The 21522-nt window shown below is 38.6% G+C and overlaps 1 protein-coding gene across 1 annotated transcript in view; it reads right to left on the bottom strand.

Annotated features, from left to right (window-relative positions):
* The window catches only part of LOC309715380 (F-BAR and double SH3 domains protein 2-like), a 44898-nt gene extending 25917 nt beyond the window's left edge, over positions 1-18981 (bottom strand). Inside the window, exons 1-4 of the mRNA XM_082548445.1 lie at positions 18741-18981; positions 15242-15339; positions 10177-10222; positions 1225-1295 (exon numbers count right to left, since the gene is read on the bottom strand). Coding sequence (XP_082404571.1) covers positions 1225-1295; positions 10177-10222; positions 15242-15339; positions 18741-18761 — 236 coding nt within the window. The 5' untranslated portion in view covers positions 18762-18981. The remainder of the gene's footprint in view (positions 1-1224; positions 1296-10176; positions 10223-15241; positions 15340-18740) is intronic.
* Positions 18982-21522: the final 2541 nt, after the last annotated feature.

Here is a 21522-nt window from a genome sequence, read left to right as displayed (position 1 = left end):
TTTCCAATCACCCGAGATAACATCGTCATTGACTTATTGTCGAACAATACCCTTGCTTTTACTTTGAAAGTTCAGCCGCTGCTATCAAGCTGTTGGAATGCTGGTTAGGTCACTGCTGTGGTGGTCCTCCATCAAATAAAGGAGGAACAACTTTAACTACAACCTGAAGCAGGTGGAGAGCTCGTGATATAATGGTCAGATCTATTTAATTCAACTCTATGCTGTTCTTTGTTTTATGTGCTGAGTAAAGGATGGAGGAAGCACAGCATGGCAACCTGCAGGTATTTCCTACCTGCTCCAACAAATTTTATTTCTCTTTTTTAAATTTTAACTGCAAACTGTGGTCGAAGTGAGCTGACACGACGTAAAAGATCTGGTGACAACAATGCTTTGGTTCGCCTTCTCTCCCTAGTTTACTTTCACTGTCATTGTGTTCGGCCAGGTAGAAGTTATCTCTAGACTATATTCTAGACAACGTCATAAAAGGGGAAAAAAATGTCCTATTCTGATTGCACAGAGTTAGTGTTTCCACTGATGACTTGAGATCAAAGGGTTAATGTCAGAGGTAGAATCCAGGAAGACCTTGGCGTGTTGTAACACTTGTTGTAATGCTTTTATTGCGCTTACTGTATGACAACATGTTGTCACCTCAGTTAATGCTATTTCCTTTCAGCTGTGTCTGTCAGCTTCACACCCAACGCATGAATGTGAGAAAGTTCAGGAAAGGGAGAAACCGTGTGACCGTAAATGACAGCAGTGTGCAGCAGCCTGATGACTCTCTCTCTCTCTCTGTTTATTAATTTTATATAGTTGGATGTATTGTTCAGTCATATCTTATTTTACCAAGTTAGGAAAGCCATTTTACGTTGCATTACATGTAAAGGAGTGATTCACAACTTAGCACTAGTTTTAGATCAAATACCCAAAGCGAGGCGCTGGTATCGTTGCAGAAAGGGAAAAAGTTGTACTTGTGCATGTCTATAATAATAATAATGAGACCAGAAAAGATTAAATTCAAGAGAAATTATTGTCATAGTATGAGATGAACGTGCCATGTTTTATCTTTTCTTGATGTGATTGAGAGTGCACAAAATTTTAACAAGGACCCCTCACCACAGCTTAACCCCCCCAACCCCACACACACAAAAACAACAACAATAAACAAAATCAATAAACAATAAACAGTCCAAAGCAGCATCTGTGTGTTTTGGAGAAGGAATTTACCTGTGGTCTGACGGTTCTTCTGTCTCTGGCCATTCTCTCTTTAAATACTGATTTGCCAGCTTCTGCAGGGCCTGCAAAAGAGGAAGTGAAAAACAAAAGCAGCGGTGACCTTTCACCTTTGACACCACTCCACATTTTACACGTCTCTTCTTCACAGAAGATGCACTCAGAGGACTGTGACCCTCCCTGACCTTGTCCTATAAACCAGCGGGTGGGCAGAGCACGAAGAGACAAACTCTACTCTACCCTTCAGGCACAGATAGAGTAAACTCAGTAAAAACAGCTGTGATAAAAGTAAGCCATATGAAACTGTCCACATTCACTATAAAGTATGTTCTCTATGGAATGACTTCACAGTGCATGGACTCGTTCACCTGTCAGCCAGAGCCTTGTTTGGATGCTGGCTCACTTGCTGGTTTTTATGCTGACGTGGGCTCTTTTTTTTTTAGCAGAAAAATGTAATTTATTTAGACCACATTCAGCCCTGGAGATATATTAGGTTCCTCCACCTCAGCCAATGGTGAGGTTAACCTTTGAAGGGCCAAAATAGCAGGACAGGGTGAGAGCAGGAGAAGACTGAGTATGTTTGGTATGTCAGAGAGGTGCGCTAACCTGAATAAACTGACGAAAAGCAAACATGAATATCTTTAGTAGGGCTGCCACAAACGATTATTTTGATAGTCGACTAGTCACCGATTATTTTTGCGATTAGTCGACTAATCAGATCATCATCCATTAGACGTAAAACTACAGCTTATTGCACCAGCAGCATCTGCTATTATATAACTATCATTAGCTTACAGCTTTAAGTGTTTAAGGTCTGTGCTAACTAAAAATAAAGACAAGATGATAGTTTATTGAATTTTAATGAAATTTGCAGATTGTTTCGGTGAAGATTAATAAACTCCTTGCTATCTAAAATATAACAGGACACTGGAGTATATTCTGGAGCATCTCACACTTCTGATAATCAGCTGTCTGCTTGATGTTTATTCAGCTGTGTAAAAACTATAACTTTAATCTCAGACAAACTGATTTACTCAGGAACAAATAAAATACTAAAAAAAAAAGCCAAATAATAACATTTTAAGTTATCTAAGTGACTCATATATATTTAACCTGAGTAGCGAAAGACGGCGGTGGGTTTGAAAACGATTTGCGGGGAGTCCGGTGTTCTCACGGCGCTAGTGAGCCTAGCCCCCGGCTCGCTAACGAGCTAGTGGGTAACAGATGTCTCCGAAAACGTCTGAGCGCTTTTGAAAATATGTGGTGTCCTGATAAACTGAGCAGATATTTGAGGTTTACACAGCTACATTCTCGCCTGAAAATATGTTAAACGTTTATTTTGTGACCCAGAAAGAATAATAAGAGTAACATTAAAACTAACTAGCTGCCGCCATTGTTGGAAACTGCGCCGGGCCGCGCTATGAATTCTGGGACACAGCTGCTTCTTCTTCTTCTTCTTCTTCTTCTTCGGGGTTTAACGGTAGCTGACATCCTTGTACATGCAATGCTGCCATCTTCTGTTTCAGTCCGTTATTACACTCTTAAATCCTGCCACTTATTCCTGCGTCTTTTGTGATCGTACAAAGTTTCAAACGACGCGTCGACTATTAAATCAGTCGTCGACGATTTTGATAGTCGACGTAATCGTGACTAGTCGACAAATCGTGGCAGCCCTAATCTTTAGCAGCAGACATATAATGTTGGAGCGACAGTATTCGTATTAAAAATAATCAACGCTTTAAATAAAAAGGCTGGAGTATTAGTATTAGTTATTTATCCTACAAACATATCTGTGTGATGAGAATCTGCAGGCGAGTAGCAGCCTGAGCTACACAGAAAACTGGCATTTAAGTGAAATATGAAGGAAATTCAGCATATCCAGGTCACCTTATCTGGCTTCCCTTAACCTAACATCATGAATCAGGCTAAGTGGTCACATGTAGGTGGCTATCAACTGAATAACTCAATGCAATGTTTCCCAATTTGGCTACAAGCGAGTTAAGATGGAAAAGGCGCTTTTGGCAGCAGAAACATGGATATGTCTACTGGGCTTATATTTATTTTATTGTATTCTTTTAAACAAACAAAGATAAAACTGTAATTTTAGAAAAATATTTGGCAGTATAACACATAATACAGGCTGAAAGCAGCACAGCTGCTGCAGACAAAGCAGCAGTATGACTTAGAGGGAAAGCGTATTATTAAAAATGTTGTCTAAATGTGTGTAAGCCTTAATCAGTAAGGCTGGAAAAGTGTTTGACTGTGTAAGTTAGCAGTCTTATCACAGCTCTGTCATTAAAGGCAATGGATAATCTGATGTATAATTACAATTTTTATTTTGTTAAATTAATGTTTACACGACTGTAAGATCATTTCAATCTTCCAGCTCGGTAGCATTTAACAGTCTGACACAGAGTAAAGAATAGAAAACAACATTAAAACACAGGCTTAGACTGCTTCCAAATTTAATTTAAGAGCTATGAGGCTTATAGAATAAAACTGTTTTCAAACTGCAGCCAAGAGGAGTATGAGAGGAATAAAAGAAGAAGAAGAATTCATATTTCATGCTGATGCTCATCAGGGAAAGAACCTCTCACTATCTGCACACAGTGGTCTGAGAGATCTTCCTGGATTGGATCGATATTTTCCAGAGATTTTATTGGTCAGTAGTAGGTGGTTTTGTACCTGCTGACCTCTAATCCTGAACACAACCTGTTCCACAGCAGGTTAGGTCTGCAACAGAGCTTATCATGGCGATCTAACATGGAAAAAAGTGAGCTGCTTTCTGAAAACTGAGGGTTACACCTGAAGCTACCTTCACTAAGCCCCAATTCTTGCCTTGTACTCCAAGGCTTCGGTTTTGTCCCATGTAGGTAAACACTTGTGTGGAGAGCAGAAAAGGGAACACATTTCCCAAATTACAACCTGGGAAACAAATCTAATCTCACCCTGGACACAAATGAAAACCCAAATCTTGTCTGTTGTCTCCAGATAACAGCCTCAGTGGTGTGCTTGAAGCATTTGCTACTGTTTTCAAATGGTATGTGCAGACATTTATCTCATACAGCAATATATGAATCCCACAAAAGTAAAATAAATACCTAAAATTTATTTGTATTAATTTCATGCCAGAATCAAACTCATTATATTCAATATATGCATGTGATGCATGTGAGAACACCAGGAGAAAAAAAAAAGCAGCAAAACTTCATTTATAGATCAGTTATAATAGTAATAACAGATTGGCTTCACTTCATTTAAACATCTTATTTTGTGAGGATTACCGGGCTTAAACTGGGGAACAATACCACCAGAACAGAATTTAGAGTGGATAGATCTGGGTGCAGACAAACTGACTTTCCACTTCATGTCAACATTTTCTTTTTATTTAACTCGTGCCTATCAAGAATGTGAGCCCGTCTATCCTCTCTCTGTCCACTGTGAAAAGACAGGCCCTGTCATGCACTCCTGAGGCAGGCTAGGCCAGGACTCTGAACCCACTGGTCTTGGTGATCTTGGTGCCAAAGCTTCAAAGGCACTACAGACCAGGCCATTGTGAGCTGCAGATAGAGAGATTCGCCTACTGAGCTAGCATCGCAGACATGCCTGAATGGTGTGATGGGAAAAAGGACAGGGGAGGAGGAGGAGGGATGTGAGGATGGCAGAGGAAGAGCCACACAGAGGGGGACATTTAAATCACACCGTGTGGTCTGAATAGCAATCGGCTAATGGCTATAGCAGCTTGCAGGTGTAAGGGACCAAGAAAAAGGCGCATAAAGAAAAGAGATTTGGTAGAAAAAACTGGAAAGAGGGGGGTGTTACCAAAAGGAACAAGAAATCCAGAGACACTCTGACCCACTTTGATTCAACCATTGGCAGCGGGTCTCTAACTGATCACATAACTGAGAGGCAGCCCAACCCAGGCACACAGAACACCTTTGAACCTAATGCAGCACTCAATGAAGACATTTACTTCATTTCAGGCCTGCAACGAAAGATTAATGAGTCTGCCAAATTTACAATACATATACGAGACGATATTATTAAGTGTGTTTAGTCAACTTATTTTTCTTCTGTTTAAGGCTCATTTTTGACATGTAAAGAAGCAAAAGAGCCAACATAGAAACTTCATATGATGTTTAAACAGGTCACAAAACGTTGGACTTTTGATTACGGATGTTTTGTGCTGTGGTATTTTCTGGTATCAGTTAATCTAGGGATCATTTTCCCCATTAATTGGTTAATCCTTTAGCCTGTAAAACATCTGAAAATTTGAAAAACAGCTTATCAGATCATCTCAGAGCTCAAGGAAACGATTTCTACTTATCAAATACTCAAATAAAGGAAAATATGATGGCGTCAGTTGTCTTATTTGCCAAGTTTTGGCTGATAAATAACATAAAACTGAGAAAAATCAGATCATGCATATAGTTAGTGAAGAACAACTGATTATCATTTTGGAAACACGGACGCCATAATTTACTCCCCTACAAACAGACTGGGTTTGATTACTGTTCTCCTGTTTATGGCTCAAAGTAACATTTCATTAAGCGTCTGATCCTTTAAATCTTTGAATACAGCAAAAAATAAATGCCCGATTCCCACGCAGACATTAATCCAACCTCTTTTTTCTGTCTGATCAAACACTTAAAGCCCAAGACATTTAGCTTACTGCCATAATATTTACAAATATCAGACAAAAAAAACCCCTGAACTTTGCACACCTGAGAATCTGGAACAACTAAGTTTTTAAAAACCCAGGTGATTCATTATTAATCAAAATACTTTCTCACAGTTATCTTATAAAAGACCACCTGATGTGCTCTCATCTGACAAAGATCTGTCAAGGTCTCGTGTTTATTAAACATGCGAGGATAAAATGTTTGAAACGTTGTGGCATGCATATCCAATAAAACACACATGCACCGGGTTACTGAAGCTCATCTGCAGCCTGAGCTCAACTCTCAGCTGGATACTCACACGTTTCTATTTGAATGTCCTCTCTGCATTTGTGTCAACAGGGATTTTTATTTAAAAGCTTTACTTCCTCTTAGTCTACCTACAGATCAGCTGATAAGTACCTTTAAATATTAATATCACATGCACATAATTTTAACAGCCTATGAGGCTATAAGCCCAAATTCATTTTGTGATGTTATAGATGAATTTATAATTGGAGACACATTAATCTATTGTTGTTCAGTGGTTTTGAAGTTTGCTATTTTCTTGGTATAGGAAAATGTATTTTATGTGAGGTGACGTTTCCTCTTTTACAATCTGTAAAGAACAATATATTTGAATGTGTGTGTGTTTTGTCCACATGACGGGTATTGAAGCTGTCTAATTCAGTGTGGCCCATACACACCTAGTACATTTAAACCTGGTTTATTAAGTCAGGCTTATTTAACAGCTTATTTCAAATACTCGTCTCTCTCAAAGAAGTTTAAATAAATATTTCTCTTAGTTCACCACAAAAATATTCACCTTCACACTACCCCGGTCCTGTTGTCATGCCTCTTACAATCAAGTTCCTCCACAAAAGTCCCTTTTTACTTCTGCATTGTTAAAAAATTGTGTGAAGCCAATCGAGCAACTATTATGTACCCACACTGGAAGTTTTGACAGCATCAATGGAGGAAATTGGTCCATAGACCTGCATTAACAATAGGGCTGCCACGATTAGTCGACTAGTCACGATTATGTCGACTATTAAAATCGTCGACGACTAATTTAATAGTCGACGCATCGTTTGAAGCTTTGTAAGATCACAAAGGACGCAGGAATGAGTAGTAGGATTTAAGGGTGTAATAACGGACTGAAACAGAAGATGGCAGCACTGCATGTACAAGGATGCCAGCTGCCGTTAAACCCCGAAGAAGAAGAAGAAGCTGTGTCCCAGAATTCATAGCGCAGCTGTCAACAATGGCGGCAGCTAGTTAGTTTTAACTTTACTCTTATTATTCTTTCTGGGTCACAAAATAAACGTTTAACATATTTTCAGGCAAGAATGTAGCTGTGTAAACCTCAAATATCTGCTCAGTTTATCAAGACACCACATATTTTCAAAAGCTCTCCGACGTTTTCGGAGACGTCTGTTACCCACTAGCTCGTTAGCTAGGCGGGGGCAAGGCTAACTAGAGCCGTGAGAACACCGGACTCCCGGCAAATCGTTTTCAAACCCACCACTGTCTTTCGCTACTCAGGTTAAACATGATATATAAGTCACTTAGATAACTTAAAATGTTATTGTTTGGCTTTCTTTAGTATTTTATTTGTTCCTGAGTAAATCGGTTTGGCTAAGATTAAAGTTATAGTTTTTGCACAGCTAAATAAACTTCAAGCAGCCAGCTGATCATCAGAAGTTTGAGACGCTGGATAATATACTCCGGTGTCCTGTTATATTTTAGAAAGCAAGGAGTTTATTAAACTTCACCGAAACAATCTGCAAATTTCATTAAAAATTAATAAACTACCATCTTGTCTTTATTTTTAGTTAGCACAAACACTTCAAGCTGTAAGCTAATGATAGTTATATAAGACCAGATGCTGCTGGTGCAATAAGCTGTACGCTGTACGTCCAATGGATGATGATCTGATTAGTCGACTAATCGCAAAAATAATCGGTGACTAGTCGACTATCAAAATAATCGTTTGTGGCAGCCCTAATTAACAACAACAACAACAAAAAAAACCCACACAAATCAAAACTTCAAACTTTAAAGTCCAACCAATCATTGATTAATCTGGCAATAAATAAATAATTAAATAAAATCAAGCATTTATGTGCCTCAGCCAATCTGACCGGATTAAAGAATCTGCAGAGGATCCCAGTAAGTTATACTTGTAATACCTGTATTCCATTTAAAATCTTAAAGGCTGGGTAAATTACACATTTTCAGCATTACTAGACAAAAATAGGTCTTCCACTTGCGAGTGAATGTGTATAAAAGCCAAAGGTCAAGATTCACTCATTTGTACGCACATTAATTAAGGGGAGAGCTACAGGTAGGGTTGACTGATTATGGGAAAAATCTAAATCCAAATAATAAAGATTAAATGTAACTTTCTTTTCTTTTCTTTTTTTTTGGGTCAACACAAAAATCGAGCATTAAACATTGTGATCTCAGTACTCACACCTTCTGATTGTCTCCTTGAGGATCACAAATAGGATACAGGAGACAAGGGGGTGAAACTGGCCAACAGCCAGTTAGAATGCGCTTGACTCTGTGCCAAGGACACCAACACAGCTCACACTTAAGTTATACAAAGACTGATATTGTGTAACACTGACCCCAGTACCCTGTAGCCCCGCAGTACTCCCAAAAGGATTGCCTGGGGAACCTCACAGATCCACAAAACGCATGCAAACTGTACAGTCAAACTCCTATGACCCCTCCAGGAGTTCTGCAAAGGCAATGAGCGGGATTCACATATTTCAATTAACTGAACAGCCTTGGCTGCAAGAGTGTTTTTTCCTTCTACAGAGTTTGACATAACTGATGGCCAGTAAAAAAAATAGTTTTTTGGGTCAGTGATGATGTTTCCACTAAATGCAATTATGTGAGACAAACAGCTAGATGAATGCTATTTTTCTGGCTGTCAATGCTGTCATTTAAATCAAAGGAAGCATTTCAGGTAATAAAAATCACGTTCTTATTGTCATGGTCAATGACTCCGGTCATGCAGCATTTCACTTTCATTTGAGACTGTAAAACATATTTAAGAGCATGTGTGAATAAAATTATTCACACACGCCCACACATATTATTTAAAAAAAACTTATTAGCCTGTTTATCTATAGGAAAAAGCTGCTATCACAGCTGAAGTGAAGATGTTACTTTCATAGATTAACGAGGATCTGCAGCTTCTCATCTCTGACATACAGCGAGCAGCAAAGATGCAACAGCACAACTACAACAACGAACCCAGTTGGAGTGACAGAAAACACTTTTCTAGAGTCTACAACAGCTGTGGTCACAACCAAAACCTCTGTTAATAAAAAGCCAGTGGGGTTCTTAATAAAACCAACTTTTCAATGGAGTTTAAGGGAAAAGAAAAACAGTCTTTGGTTAGATTGCCACGATCACTTTCATTGGCATTTCCCTTGTAATTTTTCCAGGCTAACAGTGTCCATCCTCTCTGCAAGTCAAAAAAAGGGGCACGGAGTATTCATTTCAAAGCTTGATCAGCTTATTTTACCCAACAGTGTATGAAGTAAAAGAAATTAGCTTCTTAAACAAAAGGCTAGTAAAGTTGACATAAAATACTGACACTGCACTGTCTAGTGGAATGTTAACCAAAGCTCTGTAAGGACGATAAGCTCTTGAGCATGACAGAACAATCAGGAACAGATATATACACACTGCAGAAAAGCATTCATTTTCTCTTCTTCTGCTGATGTTCTTTCCCTTCAGCTACCAGCTGGGCTTATAAAACAGATTAATCCTGTTTCCGTTTGTTTGACTTTTCACAATAAACCTCTTGAGCACCAGACACACATGGGCAAACACACATGTAAGGTTGCTGGTTAGATAACTACAGATGAGTCCCCTCTTTTCACAGAACTGGTGGACATTCCTCACAGGGCTGCAAGACCTGAACAGAGAGGGGATTTTCAAACATTCGACTGGCGTCTCTAGGAAGCTGCAGGCAAAAACAACAGAGCAAGGAGGAAACGAGCCAGCGGATGGCTGGTGGATGCCGTTCTTCTCTCTGTTGTGGTGTTTTTTTCTGCGGCTGGTTTCCATTCATGAGCTATCTGGCCACATGAGAACTAAAAGCTTTCTTAGGGCCACATCCTCAACCTCACTGTCATATGGTGTGTTTGGTGGGCTGCATCGTAACAAATAAACATATTTTTAGCAACAGAAATGACAAGGCAGCACAGCAGCGATGCTAACGAGCATCAGTAGTGGCGTGAAGAAGACGACAAAGAGATTTACTTACCTGGGCGTAGTCCCGCTCTATAGCTGCCCTCTTTTGGCTGAAAGTCCTAAAGAGAAGAAAAGGGAGTACATTTGTAAAACAGCACAGCACAATTATGGATAAGACAACATACAACAAATCTACTGTTTGCATCCATAAATAAAACCAGGATTGCAAAGACAATATGAGTTGTGTTTACTTGAACTTCAGATTTTCTTGCCAGTCTATACAGATTTCCAGTCAAAATGATCTTTCACTGTCATCTAATAACACACAGACATACATTGCTTTCATAGCGTGGTCAGAATGACACTTTGAGGTATATGCCTTCTTCTTGTTGAGTGTATGTACCTGTCCTTGTGGCAAATGTTCTGGAGAGACCTACTACAGTGGGAATTACCACAAAGTATTATTGGATTTTGGATATACAAAAGAAAGAATCAGCATGGCCAATATGTTGGCTGATATTAGCTATACGCCTATATATTGGTATTATATTGGTATCCTTTCCACTAGTAAGCACTCGGCTTGGCTTGACTCGGTTTCAGTCATTTTCCATTACTACTGAGTACCACCTCAAGGTGGATGGGGTCGTCATAGCAACTAGGGCTGCCACGATTTGTCGACTAGTCACGATTACGTCGACTATCAAAATCGTCGACGACTGATTTAATAGTCGACGTGTCGTTTGAAGCTTTGTAAGATCGCAAAAGACGCAGGAATAAGTAGCAGGATTTAAGAGTGTAATAACGGACTGAAACAGAAGATGGCAGCACAGCATGTACAAGGATGCCAGCTGCCGTTAAACCCCGAAGAAGAAGAAGCAGCTGTGTCCCAGAATTCATAGCGCGGCCCAGCTTAGTTTCCAACAATGGCGGTAGCTAGTTAGTTTTAATATTACTCTTATTATTCTTTCTGGGTCACAAAATAAACGTTTAACATATTTTCAGGCGAGAATGTAGCTGTGTAAACCTCAAATATCGGCTCAGTTTATCAGGACACCACATATTTTCAAAAGCGCTCCGACGTTTTCGGAGACGTCTGTTACCCACTAGCTCGATAGCTAGCCGGGGGCTAGGTCACTAGCGCCGTGAGAACACCGGACTCCCGGCAAATTGTTTTCAAACCCACCGCCGTCTTTCGCGACTCAGGTTAAATATATATGAGTCACTTAGATAAATTAAAAATGTTGTTGTTTGGCTTTTTTTTTTTTTTTTTTTTGTGTATTTTATTTGTTCCTGAGTAAATCGGTTTGGCTGAGATTAAAGTTATAGTTTTTACACAGCTGAATAAACATCAAGCAGACAGCTGATTATCAGAAGTGTGAGATGCTGGATAATATACTCCGGTGTCCTGTTATATTTTAGATAGCAAGGAGTTTATTAAACTTTACCGAAACAATCTGCAAATTTCATTAAAATTGAATAAACTATCATCTTGTCTTTATTTTTAGTTAGCACCTTAAAAGCTTAAAGCTGTAAGCTAATGATAGTTATATAAGAGCAGATGCTGCTGGTGCAATAAGCTGTAGTTTTAAGTCCAGTGGATGATGATCTGATTAGTCGACTAATCGCATAAATAATCGGTGACTAGTCGACTATCAAAATAATCGTTTGTGGCAGCCCTAATAGCAACGCAGCCAAAAGTCACAACAATGGAGGACGGCAAAGCGATGGTGTACTTGCTGCTCGTTCTAAGCCTTTTTGCCAGATCGGGCGACAACAGAACGCATGCCACCGATTGGCTAGTCAGTGGCGTCACACGATGAGTCATGAGAGCGTCCTACTTTTGCAGAACACAGACTCTCTTAATATTGCACCTTAAAATCTAGAAACAATAATGTAAACATCACGTAACTTCTACTGTTGTAAGACACGTTTCTACTAGATATATCAGACAAGTTCACTCGAAAACCAAAAAAAAAAAAAAAAGTCCAACTAGACCTGCTAATTTTAGCCACACTAACATTAGCAGACATGCAATATTTGTACACATCTGCAATTGAATGAGTTGACTGATTTCTTTCTTCAGTTTAATCGACCAGTCTCCTGTTCAAGACAAAGTGGCAACACTTGACAATAAAGGTCCAAGAAATCATTAAGAATCTGCTGATGTAAACATATCCCACGTATCCCACACAAACCTATCCCATCTAGCATTTTTCAGGTATTTTATACCCGCATTACTAAAGTTGGGTACAGGAACCTGGTATTAGGGAGGTATTACAGACTAAAGCACTGATAATTTTTGACCTCAGTACTGAAAAATGATTGTGGATATGGTGAACTTTGTCATCCATGTGTGAAAGCAACATTCTTTTGTGATACTACACAAGAAATGGTAACATAATTGCCTGAGAAGTCATTAAACCTATATAAAGATAACAGTGGCAATAACATCAGAAACCACCAGAATCTGAAAACATACTGTGATTAAAAAAAAACACTCTTAAAACCAAATGACCACGCTTCCTGATTATTCTTAAGCTTTTATTACTCCCCCCATTCCACGCCATCCCCTTAGCTGCCGCCCTCTTTCTGTGATAATTAACATGGATGTTTCTAATGACACCATCTAGAAGCCCTACATTTGTATCCTACATATCAGAGGCGCCGCTCTTTTTTTATTGCCATTTCAATTATGGTTTTCTGTGAGATGCTCGTGGAAAACCAGCACTTTTTACTCACAATAACAGGAAGTTAATCACAATTCAACTTAAGTTTATGCAAAGTCTAAGAAAAGAAGAGAGGTCAGTGCCCTGGGAAAAATTCGAGTGAAGCAAAATCATCATTAAGTCGTTAAACATGTCGAGACTTGACTTCCATGCTCCACCCTGCCTCCAAACAATCTGCTGTACTTCCTGGGAGCTTCCCTCTCTTCCTCTTCACTGCATTTCCAAGGCTCCCTTTATCTACTGACCCCCACACTTACTTCCTGCCATTTTCCCAACCAGAGCTTTTGCTGACAGCCAGACGTAATTTCAAGTTTGCTGAATCATTTCTTGTCAGTGATTGAGGAGCGACCCTTAAAAAAATCTGTACCAGCAGAGTTTCACATTGTTCCTGGCTGAGTAAAGTTGCTCACCCTCCCAGAGCGAATGGTTCAGGGTAGTCAGAACATCTGGCAGCTCTCTGTGACCTTGACTTCCAGCTGTTTGGAGGTCCACAGCTCCACCACCAACCACAGACAGGAAGCGGGGAGCCAGTAGGCTGTCAAATCTAAGGCTCATGATACAACCACAACCTTTGGCTTTTAACTTTTAAAATGCCTACGCATCTGAACACAGAGCTCTCTGTGTCACTATTTGTTTACTTGGCCCGATCCTCAGTTTTATAGACTAATCCACTTTGACTTTTGGATTTGGTTTCTTTAAAAAAGTGAAAAACAACCTTCAAATAGCCTCAGAAAAACGTAAGAAGAAATAATTGGTTTAATTTCTACTTTAAGGTGTGTAAAACGAAAACATGAGAATGATACTACAGAATAAAATCACATCATATTGTCATTTTGTAGGTAGATAATGTGCCATTATCAAGAGATTAAATAAAAAAGAAAGAGAAGAGTAACAAAAACTAGTCTTTGGCTATAAATTGATTTAAATTAGTTGCAGCTTTTGGCAGAGCTAAAATGTGCTTAAATGTGTTCTGAGGGCTCAAAAAAGATGAAAAAAAGGCAAATAAGAAAAGCAACACATTTTGGCCCACCCCTCTGTGCTTCAAGAGACTGTAATTTCTAAAATGTTCATAGTATAAAAAGAAAACTTGCATCCCACAAAAAGGTCATTGTTCAGAATAAATCTGCTGATTCTGAGGAGCTTTGACTGACTTTTTATGGACACTTATTCATTCACATATTTACAACAGCACATGCCTGAATCGGCACTGAGTAATGGCTTACAGTTATGTGTTTTTGCTGTAGCCCGTACATGAAGCCAGAAGTTTGCTAACTTAGCTAAGCACAAAGCTTCACTTTGTCCAAACATAACAACAAACAGTCTAATTTTAATGCTTATAGACACCAGCTTTGACTAACCAATCCTGCGTGCCAGGAACAACTATAAGGAAAAATAAAAAAATACAATGCAAATTTGTGTTTTTAATTTAGTGCTTGAACTTGTGGTGGTAGAAGGAATCTCAGGGCATAAGAGGGACTACCAATACCAGCTGTAGAGCAAGAATGGGAGACCTGCTGGAGAAGCAGCTAAGAAGCTGAGGACCTGAGGAGTGCCATAACAGCAAATGAGCCAGATGTTAAGGAAAAAAGAGATGGGAAAGGTCACAGCAAGCTGTTTAGCCGCGACTAAACTCCCTACAATTTTTTGTTAAGTAAACGTTGAACAAATGAATTGGAGAATCATCCACATGGTGGACAATTAAGATAAACTCCATGAATTGTGATACACATAGCAGGAAAACCTGTGTCCTTGTTTCAAATATCAAGACTCTTCAGTGAGAAAATGATGTGTTTTTTGAGTATATGGTACTATATATCCCCAGACATACTTGAGCAGCCTGGTCAAATAAAGTCTGTGTGTGCAAAACACTCCTATTTCACTATTTCATACAAACTCATTTTATTTCAGTGCAGTGAGTCTTTTAGTTTCCCTCCTTTGTTGTCATTTTCATAGAGAAATATGGAGCAGAGAGCAGAGGAGAAGCTACAACCAAAGCCAAAGATTTTGACCCTTAAATACTGGAATTTAAACACACCCCAAAACTCAGGCAAGGATGTTAGAAGCTCTGTTCCCAGCAGCAGCTCTCTCGTGAATAATGCAATAGCTTCCAATTAGCAAATCATAATAAAATACCTCTTTTTCAACTGAGTGCTGTCACTTGCTGTGATCATGTTTACTGAATTTTTTGTGCTGTTTCTAAGGTTGATGGAAAAGAGCATGAGGTGTTTGGTTAATGCTTGATCTCCAGCTACTAGATTAAAAGATTCATGGCCATGTTCATGGAAATGCTCTAATTACTTTTAGAAGACGAACAGCTTTGCATATGAGGACCAGTCTGAAACTGTTTTACCTCTTCAGAAAAATCATCTTGGCATTTAATAGGTACCCTGTGATGCACCTGTGTTTGCTTACCTCAGGTCTTCGAGCAGGTCACACTCTGTCTGGTGTTTGATCTGTAATCTGCTCATCTGCTCAGCATGAATGTGTTTCAACTCCTGGGTGACCCGGACCTGAACAGGGGAACAGAATAAGGCTCATTAGAAACACCTTAAAGCTGTCTTCTTCTTCTTCTTAACCTCATACAGGTAGACCAAGGAGATTTCATCCTGCACAATCACAACAGGAGCACCTCTAGAGGGTAGATTCAGCTTAACTCATTCACTGCCAGCCATTGGCAGTGAATGAGTTAAACCCATTGACTCATTCACTGCAATTGACGGCTATAGACGTCAATGGCAGTGAATGAGTTAATTATGAGCTGATTCAGCTTAGCTCATAATTGACATTACTGGAAGTGATAACCATCATTATCAAGCAGTACCTGCAACCAGGTGAGAATTGGTCTCTCTGGGTTTCTAATTGGACGTGAATCAAAAGACCAAGAGTCTCATTACTGACCACAAGGAGTGTTTTGAACTTGTCGTATGAATACATATGAAATGAACTTATTAATATCAACTGATTTAGAGGTTTTGTCTCATTATTTTGGTCAATTTTCCACTTTTTTATTACAACTCAAAAGTGAAAATCTGTTAAAAAAACAAAACAAATCAAAAATCAAATATGATCATTTTATTTTAACATTGTATGATGTTCAAAACAATATGCCCAGCCAAAATACAAGAAAGCAACAACAAGAAACCTGAAGCAAGATCAATGGGTTAGCAACACACGTTTGCTTAAAGTCAGCGTTTTCGGAGAGCTCTTCTTACCTGGCCAGGTCACCATGACAACTGAAAGCATAACCTACTCCGTAAGAGGTTATGTTCAGAGTTTTGGTGTAAAACCTTTTTTTTTATTTTGGGGGTGGGTGTTTAGCTTACAGCATGTTCTCAGTGTGTTATAGATTCTCTGTTGCAGGACTGCATGCAACCTGTTGAGCTGTATCTTACTAACAACACATGGAGGAATGCAGTTCTGTAAAGTTGCAGCATAAAAATGTATCGCACAGTCACTGGAATCTGCATCCATCCACTTGGTTATGCAGAAAATGAATGTTTTCATGCTTGGTTCTAATCTGCTGCAGGTCTATTTTACACAGCTGGACACATTTGTGCAACATTTCTTTCCTGATTCATTACAGCTTTATTTTTTTGTGGCGTATTGTCTTAGATCCCTATCACCAGCTCCTCTGATAATGTTTGACTGATGTAGGTGGAGAAAGTTAAACCACCATTGTGACGCCAATTACTTTCGCCCAGGGGTGTCGGTTTTGTCGAACCAGATAATGCATAATAAAGCCTGGCCATGTCGAATCTGATGTGTTTTCCAAGCTTCTAAAACACAGGCAAAAACCAAAATTTTGAAATAACCACTTCATCCTCTCACCATCAGTGCACTTCTGGATATTTAGCTGACATCTTAGGAAAAATATATATGTTCTTAACTCAAAATATAGTGTGTTTCATTCCCATCCCACATAATTCACACGATCCATCACCCCGTTTTCATTTTATAACAAAAACAAATAACTGAAAATATCATAAGTAAGTTTAATAACACGATGCTTAACACATCTTGCAATTTAATTATAAAGAAATGACTTACTGAGAGCTAGTAAAAGGTGGAGAAATTAGTTAACTATTCCAGTCATCAGGCCGAAAAGCAATCAGATATTCTGATGATCTATTTTTGTTTAGTCTGCGAGCAAAGAGAGAATAAAATAAGCAATCTAATGATACAATGTATGCTTTAAGGCATTTCTGATGGATATTTTTGATTTTTTTAATGCTTTATGGACCAAAGTACCACACAAAGGTAGCGTACTGATCAATAAAGAAATCAATGTTGTGTCTTTAGTCTAAGATAATTCTTTAGATAAACTTTTAGCTAACTAAGAGTCCAAGGAACACAAGATAGAAAGCAAAGCCTCATTAGTGTCTTGTTTGTCCAAAAATGTCAAAACAATCTGCTAATAACACAATTACAAGCAGAATTAAATTTGTTTTATTATACATTTTGTGGCTGTGTGAGAATAAATCATTGTTATTAATTAATATCTTCTTACAGATATGATTCAGTATCTTTAGGTTGATCCTTGGGCGCGAAACTATTAAGTACAATAAAAGGGAGAGCAGGCAGTGCCTTTATTCCTTCATGAGCGAGTACAGAGGCCAGGAACCTCAGCTAAAATAACATAAACTAGATAAAAAGTCGTCAAAGATGCTTTACCTTAATAAACAATTTGCAAAAACATAGAAAAAATCCAAAATAATCAACACTGCTGCCACTGTAAATTATATTTTCAAGCTATCAGTATGTTAAACGGACTGCTTGTGTAACAGTTAAAAAGTTTTTCCCTAGGGCATCAGCAGGAAAAACACAGATTTTTACAATTACATCACCCTTCATGGGGGTCATGCAAAATGTCCAAACACATTAAAAAAATCTTTAAACGCTCCATAAAGCTCCAAATACAAAACAAAAATTAACCAAAACCTAACAGCTTTATATTTACAAAATGTCCTGTGGTTAAAAAAACTGCCCTGCTGTTGAGTCTTGTTATTGAAATATGATCCCACAAGAACATTTTTTCGCATAGAGGCCGACTTTGCAGAGATTTGTTTGCTTTCATGCTTATTTCTGTAATAAAACACTTAGAACTAATCTATACTTTAACACCTACTGAGCTGTTTTAAGCTTTAAATACACCATTTTAAGCCAACGAGTGCTTTTCTTCCGCACACAGACTTTTTGTTAGAGAGAAAAAAATTCCACAAAACTCCGTACTAGTATCTGTCAACTGACTCTCCCGGAGCTACAGGAATATTTGCATCACAGTTCTTAACTTGACTTGTAAGTTTTACAATAAGGTTAGTCCTCCTCTTAAAATCGGCACACATAAAAGCACAACTTGTATCTGCGTTGGATAAAATGAGGACCTTCTTCCAGCTTTTCACCCCCCCAACTCTGCTCCTCTTAACTAGCGGGTGGCAGCGGGACAGGAGGGAGCCAAAGTGGCATTTACTTGAACTTAAGCGTTGCTTAGCTGGATCAGTTTTGAGCCGATGTAAAACAAAATCTCCGTAATATTATTTATTTAAACAAAATAAACTTTTTCTAAGATGTGCGCACTTTTACGGATGCATTTATTAATTTTAGCTGTCACTTTAGTAGGACTCTTTCTCCGTTCGAGAGGGAACGGGGCACGTTAACGGGGCTATTCTCCCTTAAAAAAGTGGCACATGGGAGTCTTTTAAAATAAGTTTTCCTCTTGTGGTGGTATTTATAGAGGTAATGAAAGCAAAATCGACGTATAAGCAAACAAACAAGGACATATTTGGAGAATAAAAGGGGAGTTTCTTCATTTAAACCGGGCGAAGAGCAACAAAGCATAAATTTCCAACCATTAAATATGCACCAGTCCGTCGAAGTAACGTTAGCTCAGGGGGCTACAACGGCAAAAACTCACCTTTCTCGGCGGAGGCTGCATCCTTGTTCCTTGACATAAAAACTACGAAAGAGAAGGCGAAAGTATGTCTGAAAAAAAAGTCTATCCAAACGCTACGACCAAATGATAACGGAAGAAGAATATTTCAGCAGGCTCAAGCGGCCATGGCGAGTCCAGCAAGTAGTAAGTTGAGTCCCGTTGAAAACACTGTGGCCCCAGGGCGCAGAAAACACTGCAGCGAATCAAACCCTGCGCAATTAAGACACACTTCCCGACAAACTTTCGAAATAAGAGCCCGGTTCTGGGAAACATAGAGGCTACTTCCGTGCAGAATCTCGAAAATAAAAGCACGCTCGGTCAAAGTGTGGTTTTGAACAGATATTCTAAGGTTTTATGTAAGTTATTTTGTAACGAATTAACACATGCCTAACACATAAGGCGCGTTATACATGGGAACATGATATTTTTGTATAGATAGATAGATAGATAGATAGATAGATAGATAGATAGATAGATAGATAGATAGATAGATAGATAGATAGATAGATAGGGGTATCTATCCATTTATCTATCTAGTTATTCATGCTTGTGCTATAAAAAAATTTCTGCAATAAATAATTCTTAAAAATAATACTACAGTTTGTACTCTAACTATTATTATACTTAATAATAAGATTACAACCATATAATTATATATTTGTGTAGCAACTAGAGATGGCACGATACCACTTTTTAATGTCCAATACCGATTCCGATATCATAAATTTGGATATCTGCCGATACAGATATAAATCCGATATAGCGTATTTTGTAATCAATAAAACAGTTTTTATAGATATCTTGCTGCATTTTGTATAAGTTCATACTCAAGTTTTAAAAAACAAGAGACTGAAGCTATTCTGTTATACCTGTATGCAAAAAATACACTCCACCCAAAACATTTTATGGTTTAGCAACACTGATCAATCTTATAAATTTAAACCTACACCATCCTCCCTATTCTGGTATTTTAAAGAGTACTTAGTGGAAATATTAAACAACCTAACTAATAGGGTTGCCGACTCCCAGCAAAAATATTAGGGAACCACCCCCGCCCTTAATCGATGTAATCAACTTTAATTTAATGCAAGTGTAAAACAAATCCACAGAAATCAATTATTTTTCTACAATATTTAAATAGATTCAACATCTTTCTTCAACAGAATTGCAGACTGCACAGATGGTACCTTCCCAAAGGAAAAAGTACTATAGCTTACTAGGGTGTATATTAGACTTATTAGTTACTATATACAATAATGGATTTCTATACATTTAATCAGATGACCACTTTTGTTGTAATATTCAGATAATTATTTATTCAAAGTTTTTGACTGACATAACAAAGAAAAATATTTCTTTGTGCCCCCCTCTCCCTGTTAATGCCCTACCTGGCCCCCAACAAAGCTTTACTAGATCCGCCCCTGCACAGTTACCAGCTGTCAGCTACTTAGAAAAGGATCCTGGTGTTATTTGTCTCTCAGAAACAGTTCATAACTTCCCTTCAACTCATTCATGTCACCTAAAAGGTAAACCTGTTTCTCCATCACCTGCTCAGCTCTGATGATTTAGTAAGGATCTTTCATCTTCATGTTTCCCTCTCACCACATATCCAAACGGATATCATCACCAGCAGCTTTTACAGCTGTGGCTCCAGCAAACCTCAGCTGTTACTAGAAAGTAATATTAAATACATTCTAACAACAGCTTATCACGCTTAAACGTGCTGCTGTTGTTTATCCACTGGTCAAAGTGGGCGATAAACAAACAAGAAAGACGGGACTTGCGGCAGAAAAGCCGATCAGCTTATCATTGATCAGTTTCATGTTTGAAGTAATAACAGGAGAGGAAGGGAGAGAGAATGAGCGAAGTAGATGCAACCTCGCAGCAAAGACAGAATAACTCCAGCTTTGTGTCTAATCGCTTCCTTTTCACCTCAATATGGAACTCTGATGGCCAGTCCAGCTGTGGCTCAATATCTCAGTTGTTAAGCTTAACGTGGAAATACTATGCAAACATTCAGGGATGAACTTACACACTTGCTTTACTTCTATGGGATAGTTTTCGCCGAGATGAAATGCAGCGGTTAGGAAGCATGTGGCCAGGCTCCAAATGCTCCAACAGCCCGCTGACAGGTCTGGCAGACAACAGCTCTATCACCTGACAAATACTGCTCTGATGCGCTGAGCTGGGTTATGCTAAGTAGTGCGTTTTGTGAGGTGATTTTGTGATACTTCAGATCGGATTACATTTTTTTTCTTTTTTTTCTCTCCGATATCTGATCCAGTAATTTAGGTCAGTATCGGATCGATACCGGATCGGTCCATCTCTAGTAGCAACAGCTGGTTTGAAGGCTCTAGAGAACTGTCTTTGTAAACTGACATTTCTTTGTAATAGCAAGGAATTAAATTTCACTTTAACTGAACTTTTCCGGTAAGGAGCTGAATTAAGGGTTCAAAAGCCAGACATTTTCCATAACGGCCTGTAAATTAGGTTTAGTATCTCTGATACTAAGAATATGGTTTCATTTAACAAGCAGCCAAAAAGCAGATTAAAGCAGAGAAGGAAAACAGTGTTGGCTTAAGGGGGGGGTGTCTAATTACAAAATATTCTAAAAGAATTCATGAGGAAGATAATGTTTCCATTGTTAGTCTAATTAATTTCAAGTAAAACTTTTGATAAGCTTTAATATGCTGCAAAGATATTCGCATATCCCAAAATTTGTCTTGCAGCCAATAAAAAAGATATAAGAATGCGCTCCAAGGAG

Source organism: Aulonocara stuartgranti (genome assembly GCF_965226115.1).
Source record: "Aulonocara stuartgranti genome assembly, chromosome: 10".
Lineage (NCBI taxonomy): Eukaryota > Metazoa > Chordata > Actinopteri > Cichliformes > Cichlidae > Aulonocara > Aulonocara stuartgranti.
This window is presented reverse-complemented; position numbering and strand designations above follow the sequence as displayed.